General features: G+C 35.0%; 1 protein-coding gene across 1 annotated transcript in view; it reads left to right on the forward strand.

Annotated features, from left to right (window-relative positions):
* XPR1 (xenotropic and polytropic retrovirus receptor 1) overlaps nucleotides 1–18,679 on the forward strand; it is a 199,773-nt gene extending 181,094 nt beyond the window's left edge. The window contains exons 12-15 of the mRNA XM_028168027.2: nucleotides 5,642–5,808; nucleotides 8,984–9,123; nucleotides 15,191–15,412; nucleotides 18,054–18,679. Of these exons, the coding sequence (XP_028023828.2) occupies nucleotides 5,642–5,808; nucleotides 8,984–9,123; nucleotides 15,191–15,412; nucleotides 18,054–18,114 (590 nt within the window). The 3' untranslated portion in view covers nucleotides 18,115–18,679. The remainder of the gene's footprint in view (nucleotides 1–5,641; nucleotides 5,809–8,983; nucleotides 9,124–15,190; nucleotides 15,413–18,053) is intronic.
* Nucleotides 18,680–23,500: the final 4,821 nt, after the last annotated feature.

The raw sequence follows: 23,500 nt of genomic DNA on the forward strand, positions 1-23,500 counted from the left end.
TGTTTCTTTTTACCTTTTAAATTATGGTTACTAGAAAATGTAATATTATATATGTAAGTCTTCCTCCAGCTTTTCATGTAGCTGGCTCCTTCTCATTACTCAGATATCAACTTAGAGACCTTCTCTGCCTGAACACTATCTACAGGAATTCTGCCAGTCTCAATCATGTCACCATGTCCTGTTTTCTTTTCTTTTTTAAATTTATTTATTTATTTATTTTTGGCTGCACTGGGTCTTTGTTGCTGCTTGCATGCTTTCTCTAGTTGTGGCGAGCAGGGGCTACTTTTCATTGCGGTGTGCGGTGTCTTCTCTTGTTGCAGAGCACAGGCTACAGGCACACAGGCTTCAGTAGTTGTGGCTTGCAGGCTCTAGAGCGCAGACTCAGTAGTTGTGGTGCACGGGCTTAGCTGCTCCACGGCATGTGGGATCTTCCCAGACCAGGGCTCGAACCCATGTCCCCTGCATTGGCAGGTGGATTCTTAACCACTGCACCACCAGGGAAGTACCCATGTTCTGTTTCCTTCTTGGCACTTTTCACTGTCTGAAATTGTCTTGTTTACTTGTATATCTGATAATTGTTTACCCCAACTAAGTAGTAAGCTTCATTAGGGTAGGAAATTTGCCCATTGGTGAATAAGATTCACTACTGTGTACCTGGTATCTAGAATAATATCTGGTATATAGTAAGTAGGTGTTCATTTGCTGAATGAATGGTTTCTGTTCTTTGATATGGCTCTCTCTGCCTCACAAACCTGGTTAACTCAAGACTGTTAACTTTCAAGACTCAGCTCAAGTAGCACCCCCTCCAGGAAGCCTTTCCTGGGTGTTCCCATCCTGAAAGCCTAACGTATTGATTCCTCCTCTATGCACAGTTCCACAGTTGCACTTTCACATTGTGCTTTTGTTTATTTTACATCTCTCCTCTTTCACACTTAGTCCTTAATAGTTCTTCAGTACCTTTCTGTTCTCTAAAATATACCTGGTTACCTGGTAGACATTCAGCACATGTTTGTTGAATGTAGAAGTAAACAGATTTTTCTTTGCAGCTGATCTTAAGTATTATAGCTATATAATAAATAACACAGCTTATAGTAGTAGACACTCAGTAAGCATTTGTTGAATGAATAAAAGAACTCCTGTGTACTTTTTTATTATAAAAACAATATAGAAACATTAAACTCTTGTTTAAATCATTTATAAAATATCATCACCCTGATGGTAACTGTTTTCTTTAGCCCACTTTCTTCCTTTTTCTTTTAGTTTAATTATACAAATAAAACATGGATATGTATATATCACTGTAAAAACAAAATTCAAATAATACATAAATACATAAAGTTAAAATGAATCCCTTTAATAATCTTACTTTCCTCATCAGGGTTAGCTACCTCTGTATTTCTATAAACATAAAGTTATATACAGTCTGAAACAATAATATGTGTATACTTTTTAAATTCTGTTTTCCACATACCTTAGAAATATTTTTAATGTTACTTAGTAGTTTTATGGAACTATTATTTCAAGTTGAGATGGACTTAGAGAAACAGTGCTGTCTAGTACAAAAAAAGTTCCTTGGTTAAAGATTCCTATCACTAGTTTCCTCATTTATCCTTAGGCCTAATGATTTCCATTTTTGTCTCAATCATTTTAAGATTATGAATTTTCTATAATCACAGAGTTGGAAAGAGGCAGAGTCTGGATTCAAACCCAGATCTTGTGACTTCAAATCCAGTTATCTTTCCACTTACTCACTGTCTCGCTGAACTTCAGCTTCCTTAACTGTAAAATGGGAATATAATGTCTGTCTTGCCTGTCCTAGGATAAATTGATAGCCAAACTCACTCATAACTCAGCTTATCTATATAGGTTTGGGCTTTGAAAACAGTGTCCCCAGTCTATTTTATTTGTTTCCTTATTTAATTTCAGATTAAAACCTGGTAAACTCTTACCAGAGTAGAAAGATTTTGGTTGAAAGAAAACTGTTCGCTTTGTTTTTACACAGTGCCACTTTTTCATATTTAAAATATCCTTCCTGAAATATGACTTGCAATGATGTACATATGTAATTTTTCTGGTTTCTCTCTCAGCACTTTTCCCAACATATTTTTTTGCTTTATCCTTCCTATGATGGTTAATGTGTACAAAACTCTAGGAAGCTTATTTTATTTGTTTTAGATTCACTAGATACCAATTACCATACATTTGTCTGGTATTAATTACGCTTCTAACATGGCCGGTGTGTAATAAAAGCTTTGTGTAGAATACCAATGACTTGATTTTCTGTTACTCTGAACATTACTAAAGTGGGCTACCAGAGTTAGCCAACAGAGAATTAGATGTAATTGCTTGCCTAAAGTGATAATATCTTCCCGATACAACCTCTGAATGCCAATGAAGGCGGATGATTTCAGGGAGAAGCACTCCTCATTTGGGAGATGGAAATGATCAAGTAGGGTAATAATTTTAAAAATACCAAAATGTAGCATATGTAGACCAGGTGCTTGTTAATCACATTGTTTGAAGAAGTTCGTAAGATAAAAATTACTTATTATAAAATATTCTGTTAAAATATTTTTTTTAAGTCAGTAAGTCCTTGTGTATGTTTCATAGCAATTTCATAGAAATAATATGGGCTTAGAGGAAGGCAGTTTAGCCCATTGTCCCATTTTAAGAATTATATTCTGAGGATAGAACTTGTATTTAAAATCTAGAAGAAATAACAAAATTAACACATTACTTTTAGTTTCATTATCAATTCCTTGTAGGTCTTTATCTCTGTGTTGATCTTGTTTTGAAAATACGACAAGAGTGAATATTATTACTTTGCTAAATTTGCTTTATTCTTTGCAAACCTTAGTAGATGAGTTACGGAATTTTTTTGAATGCAACCATGATGCTAATTATTGAACAGTACAACTCGGCTAGATTCTATATCTGTGTATAGAATGAAGTGAACAGGTATGTTAGAACACATCCAACTAAACCTAGATAATAAGTAAATATTTTGTTAGACCTTTTAAATGATAATTCATATGGCACAATATTATAGTATAAATATTAACCCAATTTGCTCTTGATGAAGAAGTTTTTGTGAAAATAGTTTAAACCTGAAAATGTGTTTATATCCAAGCTTGACTGTTCATTAGAATCAATTGTGGACCATTTTTAAAACTTTTGTTTCTGTTCCCTACCACCGACTTTCCAGGAGAAGAAGGTGAACAGTGGTGTACTGGTATATATTTAAAAACTAGCTCTCGGGTGGGAGTGGGGATGGGAGCACTGATTTGCAGTGTTTGATGATTTCCATGGTATAAATACGGACTGCTACCATAGCCAATTTCAAGCTACTAAGATGATTAACATGGAATGCTGGAAAAAGATGTATAGTATTTCCATTATATAGATACAATAAACATATATAACCTAAAAGAATAAATAATATCAAAATTTAGTAAAGTAATTAGGAAGTGATGAATTTGAGTTTTCATTACCTTTGTTTTTAACATAGCTAATTATAAGTTTATGTAATTTAATTTTTAATAATGACTATGTTTAACAACGAGTTTGCAAAGTTTTTGAAAATTTGACAATCGGTTCATAAAGCTGGTACAGACTGATGCTAACACAACACTGGAGCTCAGAGATAGCTGTATTTTTTTAACCAACTAAGTAATTCTGATGAAAGCAACCTGCCAACCCATTATTTTTCTGAAATACAGATCTAATCCTAAGGCCCAAGAAGGCATTCCACAGTCAGACCCAAAATGTCTTCTCCAGCTTCATTTCAAATCATACCCACTCCCTCACATCCTCTGTGTTTCACCCACACTAGACTTAGATTACTTGCAGCTTCTCAAAAATACCTTGCAGTTTCCCACCCTCATGCCTTTTCATTATCTTCTTTTAGCCTTGAATAGCCTTGCCTCATCTGCCTGACTTTTGCAACACTATTTATCCTTCTAGAAATAACTCAAATGCTGCTTCCTCTAATTTCCTACTACTGGAAACAGTTCCATTCTCCTTGATGTTCTCATAGTCCTTTGTTTATTTTATTTTGAGCTCAAATTTATCATCAATAACAAATGGCTGTTTCAACTTACTAGATTATAAATGTCTAAAGGGTGCCTTTGAATAATACTGTACTTAACATTTTACTATCTAAAAATAATTAGTAAGCACTTGTTTTTTTGTTTGTTTGTTTGGCCGCACCGCATGGCTTACGGGATCTTAGTTCCCCGACCAGAGGTTGAACCCAAGCCCCAGCAGTGAAAGCACCGAGTTCTAACCACTGGACCACCAGGAAATTCCCAGCACTTGTTTATTTTAATAGGACGGATTATGGATAATGCATGATACAGCCTTTACTTTCTAAGCCTTTGGGAAGCTAACCACAATTTAAACTTTTTTTTTTTTTAATATTTATTTATTTATTTATTTATTTATTTGGCTGTGTTGGATCTTCGTTTCTGTGCGAGGGCTTTCTCCAGTTGCGGAGAGCGGGGGCCACTCTTCATCGCGGTGCGCGGGCCTCTCACCATCGTGGCCTCTCTTGTTGCGGAGCACAGGCTCCAGACGCGCAGGCTCAGTAGCTGTGGCTCACGGGCCCAGTTGCTCCGCGGCATATGGGATCTTCCCAGACCAGGGCTCGAACCCGTGTCCCCTGCATTGGCAGGCAGATTCTCAACCACTGCGCCACCAGGGAAGCCCTTAAACTTTTTTTGAATTAGATGACACCTTTTTTTCCTGATGATTGAGGACCATGTTAGTAGTAGTTATATACTTATATCCTACACCCAGAGAATACAAAGAACATCACGATGACTTTCAAACTTGTCAAAGAAAAGCTTCATAGAGAATATACAGAGCACTTGAGAGTGAAAAAGACTAGGTTATGTAACTACCTTTGCAAATTATTTTTATTCTGATTTAGTGCACTTTATAGTGTTCTCAGCATAAAACCCGAAGTTACATTATAGTGTTCCCAGCATAAAGTCACATTAAGCCTTTGTATCATTAAATAACATCCAAAAGAAGCAAACATATCATTCTTTGCTTTGTGATTTGAGAGAAATTTGCTTTCATATATGTTCTTAAGGATACATTCCTCATCAATCTGTTGCTTTCTGGCATTTTACCTAGAATTAAAATTATCCAATTGCTTTTGCAATAAGTATTAAGATCTACATATATGAAGGAAATGTTGTTCTAAAGTAAAAACAATCCAAGAATTTCTTAAATCAAATGCAGCACATTCCTTGTTAGTGGTGTTTCATAAATTTTTTTCATCTTTGACCCTAAGCTGCCACCTGATGGCAAAAACTAAAATGACAACTTTTGTAATATTCAAAACCTCCATTGCAGTTATTTGAAATTTTATGTTTTCAGCATAAAGCCTCTAAACTCTAAATGCACATTTGTACAGATTTTGTATAATTTATGAATGTTTGATAATTATTTGAACTTCAGAAGAATCAGATTTATTATTTAACTTTTGTTAGACAATGATCCTACTAAGGAGATTTCTTTTAAAATCTTATTTCCTTTATGGAGCTGGAGAAAGAATCTGTTGTTAAATTAGTTTTATTTAATGAAGAATTTTACCTGAATCTAGTAATTTTCTCTTTCCCTTTTCTTTCTTCAGAACGAGGTCACTCAGACACCATAGTGTTCTTTTACCTGTGGATCGTCTTTTGTATCATCAGTTCCTGTTACACCCTCATCTGGGATCTGAAGATGGACTGGGGTCTTTTTGATAAGAATGCAGGAGAAAACACTTTCCTCCGGGAAGAGATTGTATACCCCCAAAAAGTATGTACAAAGAGTCCTTGGGTTTATTTAAAAAAGAAAATCAAAACAACAACTCAGGTGTACCAATTACAATATATACCCAATCCCAACCTAATATAATTAGAAAAAATACTTACCAAAAAATACTGATCCATTCAGTCAGCAAAAATGTATCAGATGTTTACTATATGCTAGATGCTATAGGAAATAAAAACCAAGTAAAATTCTGGTTCTCAAGGAGGCCTTAATCTATATTCTAAACAGATAAGTAAACAGATTACAATACAATGTGATAAAGACTAGAATAGAGGAATAAATAACTTACTATCGTTTATGATTTATTTTGACCATGCAATTCCCTCCGTCTCAAATGCCCTCTTTCCCCTTTGTTTACCTTGCAAACTCTTGTTCCTTCTTTTTAAGTCAGTTTTTTACTTTCTCTAAGAAGCCTTTCTTATCTCTCCAAGCATAATTAGCCATTCGTACTAATCCCGTTTTACCCTGTACAGACTTCCATTATGGCAATTGTCACACTGTATTTTAATTACCTGTTTAGGTATCTATATCCCTCACTCTCCAGCATAGTCCCTGGCATACAGGGACTTCATGTTTGTGGAATAAATGAATAAATACTTGACTGAATGACAGCGCTATGAAAGCACGAAGGAAAGGGGAGTGCCTGACTTTGCTTGGGTGCATCAAGAAGGCTTCTCCTTTCATTTATTTCAATCAGTTTTCCTAAAGTTCCAATTTAATCCAAAAACATATGGATAATTACGTGGGAATTATTTTAGCATCATATATATATATATATATGAATAAAAGGATGAGAGAGGCTGAGTTAAAAAGTCAAAAGGCCAAGAGTATCTTTACTCAGATATTGAAAGAAATTAAACAATGAACTGGGAATCCTTATAAGTGAATTCTAATCCCAGCTGTCTCACTAACTAGCTGTATAACTTCAGGCAACCAGACTACAGTGTATTCTTTTCTATAAGGTAGGGTGTTATACTAGATTATCTCTTGATCCTTTCCCAGTCCTAAAATTCTGTGATGTGTGGAGGAGATTATAAATTGGGTCACTAATACTTTATACTATGTCAGAATGTCACCAGTACCTCAAAATTGCACTTTGAAAATGCGTGAATGTGTAATATTTAATTGGTGATTAGGGAAGGCTGTTTTCAAGTGTGAGGATTAAAAATAAATGATAGGAGAGTGAATATGAAGCATAGTATATTAGGGTAACTTTGTATAAACAAATGAAGGCAGAAAAGGAGATGTTTACTGACAGTGATTTTTTTTTTTTAACATAAGCTGTAGCGATAATCCCAATGTGTGAATTTAGAATGTATGACCAAGATACTAGATATATCTTTATAAGTCTCATTTGAAAAGAAAATCAAAAAAAGTAATAGTAAGCACAAGTCAGACAGCAGACATGCATTCAAGTAAAGATGGCCTTTTGTGTTCACCAAATGTATGTGCCTTATTGCTCTTTGAACTGTTCTTGCCTTACTGAGAGAGAGAATACATTTATTTCTTATTACAATGGTTGCTTTGATGAACTGTTTATATCTTTATATAAATATTCATTCCTCCGTTTTAAATAGTTCTAACTTTTTGATTTCTATGTAATAAAACTAGTTAATAGAATCAGTTTTTTTGTTATTATATATTTTCATGACCCTAGAAAATAAAGTATATGCTTTTATACATTATGCTTTGCAAATGTATAAGAAAAATGTTCTAGGGGATCACCATACCCCTTTCAATTTTAAAAAGGCAAATATTGGAATAAAATTTATTCTTCTTAAAAAGGGAAGAAGCTATTTGCTGAGTCCAGTGGTACTTCATTTAAAAATTAACACAGCTCTATGTACCTTAAAATCAGTTCCTCGGCATTAACAATGCATACTATTGAGCACCATACCCAGGTCCAGGAAGCATTTTTGTTATCTCCATATTAAAACTTAACTTTTCTGCGTCTCTAGACCTCAAGTTAAGTGTATTCCTCCCAAAAGACCTTCAATTTTTGGTAACATCAGCTCCCACATCAGTGAAATGTGGATCCACTTGACTGGCTCTTAAAGACACATGAAATTGCAGCTCTTCACTGAGAGGCCTAATAATGAGTTCACTGCATGTGGATTTATCCAAACATTATCGCTCTATTGGATTGATGGGGGAGGGAACAGGGAGATATGTTAATGTGTTAAAAATCTTCATAAAATTCATCATAGTAAGCAGTGGATAATGTCTAAAATTGATTAATCAAGATATAGCAATATACACACATTATTTAGAAATGTGGAAGATAAATAATAGAAGAAATAGCTACAAATTTTGAAAATGTTTGTCTCTAGAGAATGGGACAAGAAGGGGACTGCTATTTCTTTTGTTTAATAGGCTTCTGACATGACTAGTATTCCTTTGTTAAATTTTTTTAAATAAAATAAGTGCTATGGCTTAATACATATCAGTTCTAGTTCCCATAAGATGTCATAACCTTTAAATACATATTTTTAAAGAGCTAGATATCCAGAGATTAATAGTGAGAAAATCCGTGAATTACAGTTCTGGTCTATTGGCAGTTTGTTTACTTAAGACTTTTGTGTAGGTAAGCGTGGACTCTCAAATACTGGGTACTAGTACCTGGAAAGATTAGCTGAGTGCTGTCTTCCTCATGTGAAAATGGAACATTCCTTAAATTTAACTATGTATGTGAAATCCAAGCTTAATTTTATTTACTGACATCAAAAAGCAAGGCAAAATTTTTTCAGATGGAGGGTAAAGCAATTTGAGAATAAAAGTGCAAATAACAGGGTTAATAAATCTGCTAGTATTTTCTAATATTAACTATTGAGTCATTAGTGTGTCACATACATATTAGAGTATAATTTCAATCAGATCAAGGATTTCATCTGGTTTGTATTTCTGGGGTCTAGAAGAGAGCCTGGTATACATTATGGGAATGAAGTTTATTTGTTAAATGATTACTGAAATTCAGTAAAACTTCATTTTAAATATTGTACCATTTAAGAAAAAAAAACTGAACTGGTGAAATCTTTCTAAAATATCAAACTCTTTAACCTGTGCTTGTCAGTAGGATATGTGACTCTTGTTACTGTGCTAGGTGTGCGTATTTGTAAGAAACATGATGGTAAGTGCACTCAATTTGCTTATTATTCCTCAGGCCTATTATTACTGTGCCATCATAGAGGATGTGATCCTGCGCTTTGCTTGGACTATCCAAATCTCAATTACCTCCATGACTTTGTTGCCTCATTCTGGGGACATCATTGCTACTGTCTTTGCTCCCCTTGAGGTCTTCCGGTAAGCAAACCACTGAAAAGTTTATCGAAGATTGTTTTTACCTAAGAAGTTGCTCAATACTTATAAATCAGAATTTATTAAAACTTACACTTGAAAAGCTTAAATTTTCCAACTTTTCTCAGACTTCTCATCAGCCTCAGAGTTGGAAAATCCTGGTTGAAGGACTAAGAGATTAATTCTTACAAAGTGAAAGTAACTGCTGATGATGACTTAGAAGCTTTTTTAGAATTGGGCTCCATTTGAACATCCAAATGGCTAATGAACATACGAAAAGGTTCTTAACATGCTTAGTCACCAGGGAAATACAAATTAAACCTGCATTTGGGATATAGCTACTCACCTATGAGGGCTAAAATGAAAAATACAGACACACCAAGTATTGATGAGCATGTAGAACAATGGGAACAATTGGAATTCTCATACACTGCAGGTAGGAGGAAACTAGTACAACAGCCACTTTGGAAAACTCTTTGTCAGTATCTACCAAAGCTGTGCATGAACACCTGGGTATATAGTAAACAGGAGTGCTAACCTAAGGCCACCAAGACCCACATACAAGAATGTTCACAATAATACTATTTATAACAGACCAAAATGGAGACTACCCAAGTGCCCAGCAATATAGAGTGGATAGATAAATTGTGGTATTTGCACACATGCAAATCTATCCAGTAATGAGAACAAAAGACTAAATAACAACATGAATGAATCTCACAAAGCAAAATATTAAGCAAAAGAAGTTAGACACAAGAGTATGTCCCTATATGATTCCAAATTTATAAAGTTCAAAAGCAGGCTAAACTCATCTATGGTATTAGAAGTCAAAATAGTATTTGCCCTTGTGGGACAGTGACTGGAAGTGGCACCAGGAGAACCTCCTTGGGTGGGGGTGGAGTAATGTTCTGTTTTTTGATCTGTGTGCTGGTTACATGATGGGTTCACTTTGTTAAAATTCATCATGCTGTGCCCATCAGATTTGTTCACTTCTCTGAATGTGTGTTATACTTAATAAAAGGTTTTTAAATCAAAAATAAAAAGGAAAGAAAGAATTGGGCTCCATTGGAAGGGTCATGAGTGGAAATAAGGAGGTAAAAAGTCAGAACAGGAATTAGAATTAAAATCTTTTGAGAATCATTTTTTTGCAATTTAGCAGTCTGGGTTATTCAGCCCAACCTTCTCAGTGGAAACAATAAAAATACCAGATAAAATGTTTTTTTAATCTTCCTAAAAACATTAGTGATCTGACAAGATAGCCCAAACGCTAAGTGAAGGCAGATATCCCAGAATAAGCAGAACACTAAAGCCAATTTTGCACTATAGAAATTTGCCAGACCTAGAGACTTTGAGATTCATTTGTGATAGCCAATTCAAATTTGTGTGCACCTAATAACATAGCTTAAAAATATGTAAAGCAAAAGTTGACACTGCTAAAAAGTAAAAGTAGATAAATTTACAATTTTAGAGAAAGATTTTAACATACTTTTCTCAGTAATAAACAAGTAGTCAATTAACCAACTTGACCTAATTGACATATTTAGAGGACTGCATACAACAAGTACTAAATACAAATGCTACACATGGAACATTTACCAAAATTAACCATATTCTGGGCTGTAAAGGAAGTCTTAACAAACTTCAGAGGAGTAAAATCACAAAAAGATACCTGAAAATTCACAAATGTTTAGAAATTAAGCAGCACATGTATAAATAACCCATGATTGAAGTTGAAATTGCAATGAAAATTTTAAAATATTTTGAATAGAATGAAATTGAAAATGTAACAAAAGAAAAGGTGAAATATAGCTAAAGCCATGCTTAGAGGGAAGTGTATAGCCTTAAATGTACATATTAGAAAAGTATACAGCTCAAGATATTAGAAAAAAGATTTAAATAGCAAATCAAACCTCAAAAAAAGTAGAAGGAAGAAAATACAAAGAACAGAAATTAATGGAATAGAAAACAGACATAGAGAAAATTAACAAAGCTAGTTAGTTCTTTTAAAAGACTAATAAAATTGTTAAAATGTCTAAATAGTACTGATCGAGGAAAAAAGGAAAGAAGGCACAAATTACAAATATCAAAAATCCTAAAGATGTTTTTTAAAAGAGCATGACAATATTATGAGCAACTTTGTGCCAATAAATTTAGAAATTTAAGTGAAGTGAACAAATTCCTCAAAAAAGCACAATTTACCAAAACCAATAAAGAGGAAATAAAAAATCTGATAGGTTTATATGTAGTAAAGAAATTAAATCCATATTAAAATTCTTCCTACAAAGAAAACTGCAGGGAATTCTTCCACATATATGAGGAGGAAATATTATCAGTTTTACACAAAACTCTTTTAGGGAAATGAGACAATGAAAGGAACACCTCCCAGTTCATTTTGTGCAGCCAGTATGACTTTGATGTCTGAACCTACAAGGATATTTCTCATGTCCAGGGATGCAAAAATCCTAAACAAAATATTGAGTAATGAATCCAACAATATATAAAAAGGATAATACATCACAACCAAGTTAGGTTCATTCCCAGAATGTAAGATGTAATATTCAAAAATCATTTAACATTTAAAAATCAATCTGTGTAACTCACCACATTAATGAATAAAGGGGAAAACAACCCTCAACAAATATAGAAAATGCCATTGAGAAAAGTCAATACCTGTGTATGAAAAAAATAAACACTACAAAAAAAATAAACAAGATCATATTTAATGGTAAAACACTGTAAGTTCTCCCTTGAGATCAGGAATGAGATAAGTATGCGTGCTGTCACCACTTCTGTTTAACATCATACTGCAGGTATAGCTAGTGCAATAAGGAGAGAAAAAGCATAAGGATTAGAAAGGAAGAAATAAAACTATGATCATTCATTGGTGACATGACTGTATATGCAGAAAATTCAAAAGAATTTACAAATAAGCTATTAGAATTAATGTAGCTTTGTCCCTGAGTATAAGGTTGACATAAATTAATGTTCTAAAAAACTCACGAACAACTAGAAAATGAAATTTTAAAAAAACATACTGTTTTGAATAGCCCTGCAATGTATCAGATACCTAAAGGAATAAATTTAATGAAAGATGTATGTATGTGAAAATTGACAAGCCAGTTCTAGAATTTATATGGTAACAGTAAGGATCAAGAATATCCAAGACTATCCTGAAAAAAACGAAGTAAAGGACTTATACTCTCAAATATCAAAACCTATTATATAATGACCATAATTAAGACAGTGTCTGACGAGACAAAGAAGAGACAAATAGGCCACTGCAATAGAATAGGGAGTCCAGAAACAGATCCACACATTCATTGACACTACCTGATTTATGACAAAGGTGGCTATATAACAGTGGAGAAAAAAAGGTTCTTTAATAAATGATATTGAGTCAACTGGATATCCATATGGGCGAAAAAATAAATCTCAACTTCCACTGCATAATGTATGCAAAATCAATTCCAGGTGGATTGCAGAGCTAAATATGAAAGGTAAATCAATAAACTCTCTAGAAGATCACATGGGGGGGCCATAAAGGCAGCTTTAAGTATACAGTAATTTTTTATTTCTTGTTTCTGAGTGATAATTACACATTGTGATCACTTTATAATAATTAACCAACCTGCACACTTAAAATTTGCACACTTTTATATATTGATGTTGTGCTTTAGTTAAAATGCTTATTTAAAAAAAAAAAAAAAAGGCAGCCCAAAAGAAAGGATTATCTTTAAAGAAATGGCTGTTAGATTGACAGCTGACTTCTCAACAGTAACAATGAAAGTCAGAAGTCATTAAAATGGTATCTTAAGTGTGCTGAACAAAAATAACTGCCTACCTAGAACTCTTTACCCAGTAAAAATATCTTTCACAAATGAAGATGAAATAAAGATATTTTTAGACAGGTGTATAGCTTTCCTCCGAGTCAGGATGGGCACATATATCAGGATGGCCTGATAAAATAAGATTGAATCTGGAAACAGTATACTTGTTGCTGTCAGTGCTCTCTCCAAACCATTTGTCAACCCTCCTTCCCCTCTTCACTTTCTCAGATGTCTAGGTTTGGGACCTGAAATTCTCCATCACCAATAACACCTCCCCCCAAATACTTCTTTCTCTTTCATGTATTGCTGCTTTATACATTAAAAAAAATTTTTTTTCTAGTAAAAAGAGGGAGCTCAATTACTTTTTTATTCTTGATTTTTTTCTCTTTAAAAAATTATCTGCTTAATAATAGAATCAGATGTTCTATCACCCATTTAAAGCAAAAGCAAAAAATCTCCTTTGAATCTTCCTTCCTCCAACTACTGCCCATTTTTCTGCTCTCCTTTACAGCAAAACTCTTCAAGAGATGTCTGTACTTGCTGTCTCTGCTCTCTGACTCCTCCCTCATTCTCCCTTTAATTCAACTCAAGTCTTCTTTTCCCAATACTCAAACTAAATTGCTTTTGTTAATAATCAATAATAATAATAGCAAACACTTACGTATTGCTTTCTATGTACCTGGCACTGTTCTAAGCCCTTTACATGTATTAACTTAGTGAATCCTCACAACAGTCTTGTGAGGTAGGTACTGTTACTGTCTCATTTTACTAATGAAGCATAGGTTAAGTAAATCATCCAGGGTTATTACACCTAGTAAGTGGCAGCATCCATGATTTGAATCTAGACAGTCTCCCAGAATCTGTGCTCTTAGATCATACTGCCTCTTTATCCTCTTTATCTAAATCCAGTGGTTAGTTCTCTGTACTTATCTTACTTTACCTCTCAGCAAAGCACTTTCTTCACTTGATTTCTCAGAAACTACACTCTTCTGTCTCACTATCTGTTCCGTCTCAGTTCCTTTACTGGTTCTTCTTCCTCTTCCCAAATTGTAAATATTGGAGTGCTCCAGGGCTTAATCCTCTTTAATCTTCTCTCCTCCACTTATATTATTCCTAAGCCCATGACTTGAAATACTGTTCTTTTGCTGTCTATAGTCCTAGACTCTCTTGAACTGCAAACTCATGTCCATGTAGCTACTGAATTTTCCTCTTAGGTATCTAATGGCTCTGGCCTAATAGGAACAACCCAGATCTCTAGTAAATGGTGTCACCATTCAATGAGAACAAAAACCTGAGACCACTCACATCCCATGTCAGTAAGTCCTGTCGGCTTCATCTTCATAAATAAATCCCTAGTCTGTCTGCTTCTCGTCACCTCTGTTATCCCCAGCTGTATCTAAGTCTCCATCATCTCTTTCCTGGACTACTGCAGCAGCTTCTAATTGGTCTTCCTTCAGGTGTTCTCATCTTCCTTTGATCTGTTCACAGTTCAACAGATAGAATGATCTTTTTAAAACAAATCACATCATTCTCCAGCTCAGAACTCTCCTTGTTTTCTATCACACTTAAAAATCTAAACTCTTTACTATGGCTTATAAGGCCCCCTGTGGATCAGGCCCCTTTCTTTTCTACCTCTCCATCTTCATCTGCCATTTTAACCTTCCTGTTCCTCTCCAGCCCCACTGACCTTGCTGTTGTTTTAACACACCAAAGTCCTGTCCAGCTTGGGAGCTTTTGTACTTGCTGTTTCCTCTGCCTGGGATACTTTTCTGTAGGATTTTACCTGACTTGCGTCCTTGCTAGATGCCATCTCTTCAAAGAAACACATTCTATACCCTTGCCCTGCTTTATTTTCTTCAGAGCACTTACCGTTAGCTAATTGTTTACTTGTTTATTATCTGTCTCTGTCATTAGAAATTACACTTATACAGGCAGAGGCTTTGTCTCATTCAGTGCCTTCTCCTGTCATATTGTAGGCATTCAATAAATATTTGTTCAATAAAGGGAAAGAATGAGCACTCTGAAACTGCACATTCCATGAGTCCCTTTCCTTTGCCTACTCCTTTCTTGTCCCCTTCCCCCCCCACCACCACACCATCTTTCTATTTTATTTTAGTATTCTAGTCCTTAATTCCTTTTTTTGTTTCCATGAGTGGAAACTTGTTATACTGGGAGGTCTACAGGTGATAGTAGTAGTATGTTCAAATTTTATAGGTAATTTGCCTATTCTGCCCCATTTTGCTAAGGCGATTTGTGTGGAACTTCTTCCGCCTGGAGAATGAACATCTGAATAACTGTGGTGAATTCCGTGCTGTGAGGGACATCTCTGTGGCCCCTCTGAATGCAGATGATCAGACGCTTCTAGAGCAGATGATGGACCAGGAAGACGGGGTACGAAACCGCCAGAAGAATCGGCCATGGAAGTACAGCCAGAGCATATCCCTGCGCCGGCCTCGCCTCGCGTCTCAGTATGTATAGCTTCCACTTCTGTGAGATGAATTCCCTTCAGGTTTTAGTACTGGATAACGTTTAAGTTAAGAAGCTATCAGGTTGAACCAGGTGAAATCGCTGGCGTTCAACCATCTCTCACCACAAAAACCAGCAATAACAGCAGTTCCATATGATCCAACCTATATATAGAATGTCTTAATGAACACATAGTGTAAAATGTCATTAATATGTTAATTAATACATTAATTAATACTTACTAATTTGGCATTAAAAGTACACTGGGGAAAATTTGTTGGAAAATAATTTACTTGACTCTTCAGTGTATCTTGTATAAAAGTCATTTCCAAGTTATAAACTTTAGGAATCCTGGTTCTGCCACTTGCCATCTATGTCATCTTGGCCAAATCACTTAATTTCTCTGTATTATCCCTCATCTCTAAATTGGGATTAATATGGTCCTGCTCATAGGGTGGCTGGTTAGATTAAATTTGTTATGACATGGGATTTAGACCAGTTTCCTCACAGAAAGAGCTCGATAAGTGTAAGCTATTATTATTTTTACTTTTTTACTAAATACCTACAACAGTATTTTTATCAGTCATTTACTTTGTATATTCCTAAAAGTAACAATAAATGTGGGGTATATTGTGGCTGCATTTGAAATTTAGAGACAGTGGATAGCACAGTGGATTGGAGTGAAGGAGGAGACAGGTTGAGCATGAGCAGTTTTCTAAAGGATAAGGGAGTGTTTGAATAGGCTAGAGGCACAGTAACAACATGAAGGTGGAAATGAGGGGCAGAAAGAAAAGCCATGTGACTAAAACTAGTAACAAATAGTAAGAAAATTTAGCTGAATAAATGAAGTATGATTGTAAAATGCTGAAAAGTACAAGCTTGATCTTGTAAGCAGGAAGGAGTCACAGAATTTTTTCATAGAATGACATTATGAAAGTAATATTTTCCTAAGTTTTAATGGCACTGTGCAACATATATTGGGAAAGGGAAAACTCAAGGCCAGCTCAACTAAAAGACCATTGGTATTCTTAAGTATGGAACATTAAAGACTTGAATTAGGATGCTTACAATAGGACTAAAAAGAAAATAAGGAAACATTTTAAAGGAAGTAAAAAAAAAAAATAGGAGGTGGTAATAACCCACAGGGGCGCAGAGTAGAAATTGCCTGAGCTTTAGATAGAATTTAGAAGTTCTCTGAAGAGGAGAAGGTAGAGAAAAGAAAAGCAGAGCAAGGAACTGAGTCTTAGGGAACAAACACAGGCAAGGGGAAAAAAGAACCAACAAAAGGGGCAGGAAAGGAATGGTCAGGGAGGTCAGCAGGAAGAACATCAAAACAAAGCATGATATTATTATATATAGCAGGAAGCAGAGTTTGAAGAAGCAAGAGGAGGGGATGTGGCGGCTGGTGGAGTCAGCAAGATAAGGGCCATAAAGGGCTAGAAGGCAGTGCTGTGGGTGGTCGTCTCATTGAGCTCCTAAATTGGAAAGTCTAATCCTTGTTAGTTACCAGCAGAGGGCAAGCTAAACATACACTCTTTTTGCTTCAGAAACAAGGAAGCTCTTTGGCAATAGATCTTTATGTTCAATTTCAGGTGTTCAGTGGAAGAATGCTGGGATACTAGATTGCCACCAGAGGAAGACATTTAGAACAATGGAGCAGGTTATATGTAACGGAGAGAGCAGGGAAACTAAAATAAGAAGATCTGAGATTGAGTACTGACTTTGTGACTCATGCAACCTTTAGCACATCCGTAACCTTTTGAATGTCTGTTTCCACCTCTGTCGAGTAATAATAATAATATCCACTTCACCGCATGGGGCTTGTGAGTTGCAGAATGTTTTGACATTATCTAATCCCATTTTCCATCCCATGCAGGAATGTCTTTTACAACATCCTGAATAGTTGGTCATCTTATGCTGATTGACAGTCATCAGTGATAGTGAAGTTTACAACTATACGAGGCACCTGCTTTTATTGTTGGATAGTTATTGTGGTAGATAGCTTATGTTGAAATATGCTTCACTATAATTTCAACCAGTTGATCGTGATTGGGCTTTCTAACATAACTTAGTTTTTTGCCTCTTCTATGTATACTTTGTTAACTGTTTGAAGACAACTGTCATGTCTCTCCTTAGGTCGTATCACCTGCTGGCCAACTCTCCTGGTTTTTCATGTGTACCTCAAATGATTCTTCTATCATCCTCATCGTAATTCCTTATATTTGTTTAATGCTTTACTGATGTTTTTTATATCCATTTTCTCACTTGATATTCATACTATCGCCATGAGGTGAAAGCGGTATTTTGTAAAATAGGTATTATTATTCCTGCTTTACAGAGATGAAAATTGTCACTCAAAGAGGTTAAAGAGATACGTCATAAAATCAAAGTCCCTCCATTGCACATGACCTGGCATTGTTTTTGTTTCCTTCCTCTGGTTGCAATCTAGTTTCTTAGTGTTTTTCCAGTAATACCTGCAATTGAATACGAAACTACAGGAACAGTCCATCTGGTATCCAACAGTGTATGGTGCCTGTGCCTGGTATTTTTAATGGTAGTAAGATTGGAAATGTACCTAATACTTTGGATGTGTTTGTATTTTAGTCACAGACTAAGTATTTTTTTTCCTCTTATTACCACTAGATCCAAGGCTCGTGACACTAAGGTATTGATAGAAGACACAGATGATGAAGCTAACACTTGAATCCTCTGAAGTCTAGATTAACATCCTTGGTTTTCCTACTCTACAGTTCTTTCCTCGACCAACGCAACCTCTAGTACCTTTCCAGCCGAAAACAGGAGAAGACATATAACACATTTTCCGAGCTCTTCCAGATCGGATCCTATGGACTCCAAACAAGCTCACTGTGTTTCTTTTCTTTTCTTCTGGTTTAATTTTCATTTTCTACTTTTAAAACAAATATTTACTTCATTTTGCCAATCGGAGGACATTTTAAGGAACAAAAACATAGTATCTTATGGATTGTTTACAATCACAAGGACACAGATACCTGTCAGGATGAAGAACAAGCATTGCAAGGACCCTCTGATGGGACGGTACCGAGATATCTCGGCTTCCGCTTGGCCCGGTTTTGACTGGTTGAAACCGGACATTGGTTTTTAAATTTTTTGTCTGTTTATGTGGAGAATTTTTTCCTTTCCTTCATACCCAGCGCAAAAGCACTGGCCGCACTTGCAGGGAAAGTGCAACTTCGAGCAGTACCTTCATTCACGAAGCTACTTTTTAATTTGATGTAACTTTTCTTATTTTGGGAGGGTTGCTGGGTGGGTGGGAAATATGATGTATTTGTTACATATGGATTTCTCATTATTTATGAAACTTAACCATAAAAGAATGATACAACTCCTGTACAATGAAGGTGATAACAGTGAAAGAAGACAGGGGAAACTAATGTTGGACAGCATTTATGAGGGTTTAGTCCACAATACCTCTTTCATGAGACAACTTGCACCAGTTTGACTTTTTCTTTCCTTTCTTTTTAATTTTAAGCCAAAGTTTTATTACTCATTTTTTAAGTTGCTGCTGCTTTAGAATCCTGAGCATGTCTCTCCTAACAAAGCATCCACACACTTCCACACAACCAGTTGAAATTTCTTTAAGAGCTCTGATACTTTTTTCTTTAAAGGAACAGATGTGGAATACATTTGCCCATATTCCAACCATAAGAATTGAAGTTATGCCTTATTAAGCTTCAGCATGTAGGGTAATTGAAGCACAGCCTTTACTAACTCAGAATTAGAAGACAGAGCTATTTCAGAGACTCTCTGCACCCTCATTGGATAGTTTTTCTTCTGGGCCCTCTTACTTTAGCCAGAATTTGATCAAATTAAAAGTCTGTCTTGGGGAAACCATGCTTTTGAGAGCATAGAACAAATTATCCTTCCTCTTTTACATTACAGTGATAAAACAGACCTTGGCAGCCATTTCTCCCAGCAGTTTTAAAGGATGAACATTGGATTTCATGCCCCTCCTATGATAGAAAAACTGCTTTTAAAATTTGGGGGGCTTAAACTTGGTTATACACAAAAAGTATTTCTTAGAAATTTCAGACTATCATGGTCTGTACATAATGCTCATTTTCACTTCTTTGTCTAATTTCTTTCCTCTTTCCTAAGTCATCCAGATAAGCCCAAAAGCCATAAGGGATTTTACTTTCTTGAATGTGGTTGGCATTAAATTTAGTATTATCACTTATTTAGTATTAAAAACATATGGTTACTACCCCTTAGTATACCCTTTTGTCATCAGCTTCTCTCCCATGTATCACAAGTCTTTACTCATCCCTGTCGTAATTCCAGTAGATTAATTAAAGTTCCTGTTACTACCAAAATTCTTCCAATTAACTGACAAATAGTTTCTTTTTAAAGGAGGTTTTTTTTTCATCTTTATTCTGACAAGTTCCCAAAATCTGTTCCCTTCCTGAATCGAGATTTTTTTTTTTTTCTGAAAAAATCATAAAACTTTGTGGCCTTTATTGCTTTTTTTGTTTTGCCAAGCATGTTCCTTGGCCCAAAACTGAAGAAGAGAAGTTTAATTTTGGGTTTTTTTTTTTTTTTTTTTAGTTTAAATAAATTGAATCACTTATAATAATCAGTGGTAACAATTTAGTGACCCTTAATAGTTTAAAGGTTGCATTATTTATACTTCGGATTTTTTTCTAACTATTCTGGTTTTGTACTTTAAAACTATGGGGGAAATATCACTGGTCTGTCAAAAAGTAGCAGTAATTATTCCTGAATTACATAGATAAGTCCAGTGGACCAGTCATTTCCTGTACAAATAAAATTGGTGGTACTAATGTGTATCCAGAGCAACTTGAGTTGTCAACTTCATTCTTATTAGTAAACCTATATAGTGACACACATAAAATCTTACAGTTGACTTCTGGTATTTGAATTCTCCAGTGTTTTTACTTCAGTGTATCCTATGACCAATTTGGTCTTTCTTCAGCTATTATGATTCTAGGCCCTAATCAGTTATTTTTTCATAGGTAATACAATGTTAGAATGTATTCTTTTTCTGATGTTCATCCTATCAGCATAGTCTATTCAAGAATGATAAGGCTTATGTAACTTTCAGCTTACTATGACAGTTACTCAAATATGTATTTAAACACAACAGCTTTCTGTTCCTCCTAAAGCTGTAAAGCGAAAAGAGGGCTTTTCCTCATCAGGAGAAAATGGTTTGGGAGACAGAATGTATATTTAATTTTTTTCCTCCAAAAAAGACATTGTGCATTTTTCTCTCCTAAGTTCTATATGCCCTAGCCGTTGTGAATGCTATATCCTACCTAAAATTTTATTGGAGCTTCTTGTACACTGAAACTCTCATTAGAACTCTTAGGAAATGAATATCACAGAGTCATTTTAAAGGAGCAGCAATCTAACCAAAGGTAAAACTTCATCTGATTTTAGGTTTAGAAATTCTAGTTTTATTTTATTTGAGAATCACTCAATTTGATAGTTAAAATACTCCCCAAATGAATGAAAAGGAAGTATAAAAAAAGAATAAAATTCCTTTTTCATTTTATGAAAGAAAGTATGGAAAGCATTGATTTGTGTAGAGAAAGTAAAAGACAAAAGTGGCTTATTTTCTATGCACAAATATGCACCTATTATTAAGGCTGCCTATACTATTAAAATGGAGTAATTGAGGAGGATTTCATACCAATACAGAGAGACAATAAAATGATCAAACATTAAGTCATCATTAATTAGGTTATAATAGTTATTTCTAAGATTGGAAAGAAGTTGAAAATCTATGTGCAACTTTCTTTTCCAGCATCAGCCATTTTTCTCCTTAAGAAACCTGCTTAACTTCAGATTCAGAAGCAATGATGTGAGAGGAGAATGCCAATCACCTTAGCAGTAACATGTATGAACCCTTAAAGAAGGAAAATGGAGCCCAGGCCCTAGGATTTGTGACATCCCAATATTCTCAACATAAGAGTTCTAAGATTTTAACAGATTTCACTAGAAGTAACTTGTTGCTATATGGTATCCTTCTACCATGATTTGACCAAAGTACATTCATGATAACTAGAGAAAGCAGTTCATCATTTCTTAACTAAGGCAAGTTAAGAATAGAAAAAAGTAGCCTATTACTGAGCATACAGGCATCAGATTAACAGACATTTAGTTGAAGAGAAATAAAATAATTGTGGAGATAGCAAAGAAGAGCAAAAGGATGTTGGACCTTGGCAGCAGGGCAGTTAGGAAATTATATGAGCTTGAGGTGACAATGCCTTGCTGTCTCTCCTTTCAGTGGTTATACAGCTGGTAAGAGACCTGCCTTTGTTTTCATACCATCTTTCTCCACTACTTTGCTTTATTCAGGAGATAGTTCTTTATGCCCAAGTGCAATTTTCTAAGCAATGACTAGAAAAATTTCTTAGTCTAAGAAAAGTAATTTAGAGGATAACTCTACCCATGACATTATTTTATTCAAAAACTTAGGTTTCTCTGAAGTGATTGCACTTTATTTGGTAAACGAATTTCAGATTATTGTTTTCTGTAATAGTTTGCATGAAATTTTCTAGCTCGCTCAAAAAAATAAGTACTTCTTGCTATACAACACTGAAATTTTTAAAATTAAGATAGCTTCTCAGATTGAAAAAGGTTATGTTGAATCTAAGGCTTTCTCAACTACAAAATCACCATACTTTTAACAAATCTAATTTTAAAAGCCAACAATAAATAAGATCAATGTCACTAGGTTAAGACAGTAAAAGTTCTAGTAGAACTTCAGGAAAAGTTATGTAAAGAGGAGTAAATCAAATTTATGAGCTTAATTCATTTTATGACGCATCTAACTTTTATTTCTTGCTTTGGATGATTAGCTGAAGCAAGGAAAATTAAAGAGATTTTGTAAATTACTTAAACACACTTCATTTCTGCATTTCAGGTATCAGTCTTGATAGTAAATCTTAAAAGCTAACTCTGCATTGTATTTTCAGTCTATACAATGTCAGAGCACAGTGGTAATGTGGGATAGAGTTGATTATATTAGAGCATAAGAAATTTGTGCTGGCCAATGCTACAAACCATTAATTCAACCAGCATTAAGCCACACTACTCACCAAATATGGAAAAGTAAAAGCATTTCATTAGATTTGGAAGAGCTTAGTTTAAATGATACGAGAAGTTTGCCTGGGAATGGAGAGGAGCCTGCTGATGGGAATGGCTCATAATGCCTTTCTGGTATGAATTAGCAAAACTCTGATATTGAGTTGCCCCTTAAAAACAACCTTCCAGAATGAATTTGCTTACTTACTGTGGAAGAGGAAGTCAGAGGGACAAGATGAGAGTTTCCCCTGAAGAGAAGAAAATCATTATTCTGCTTTTCATCTAAAGCATCTAAAGCATGTTTCCTTGTAGCAGACCTTTGGTTTATTTTATTATTAAATCAAAGCCGCCTTCAGTTTTGTTTGTTTGTTTTTGTTTTTGTTTTTTTTATGGTGCCATCAACCTAAGGAGGACAATCAAATAACCAGCTGTTTGCCTTGGATTCAGTGTGTCTGCTAATTACACAGTCTCATCTTGTATACCTTGTATACCTTCAAACCAGTTACTTCTACCATATTACCTTAGTTCTTCCTATGCCCTTTCCTCTGTACCACCACACATCAGAGGGAAGACTTACTACCAGAAAGATGTGGACTTCTAAAAAAGAACAAGGATTCCATCTCACTATCCCTTTATCATTATCTCTGAAGTCCCTACCCACACTTCCCTGATTGTCCTGTAGCAACACCAGCATGATGGGAATAGGGAGGAAGATTGTGGGGAATCCTGAATGATCATGATGTTGTTATTCTTTTGAACTGTAAAGTGAAATTGTGAGCCACTCACGTTTGCAAAAAGAGCAGAACTCTTAAGCTTTATCACATTGTGAAGATTAATATCTTGCTGTTTTCCAGATTAACACAGAAGCTTGTATCCATGAAGAGTATTTAGGAGGGCAATAGGGTGTAAAAGGTACCTGTCTTTTTTAATCCTCTCCCTCTACTCATGTTTCCTTCACCCCACCCCCCACCATGTTGTGTTGGTCAAATGATAGTATTCTATGA

This window comes from Balaenoptera acutorostrata, chromosome 1 (genome assembly GCF_949987535.1).
Source record: "Balaenoptera acutorostrata chromosome 1, mBalAcu1.1, whole genome shotgun sequence".
Taxonomy (NCBI): domain Eukaryota; kingdom Metazoa; phylum Chordata; class Mammalia; order Artiodactyla; family Balaenopteridae; genus Balaenoptera; species Balaenoptera acutorostrata.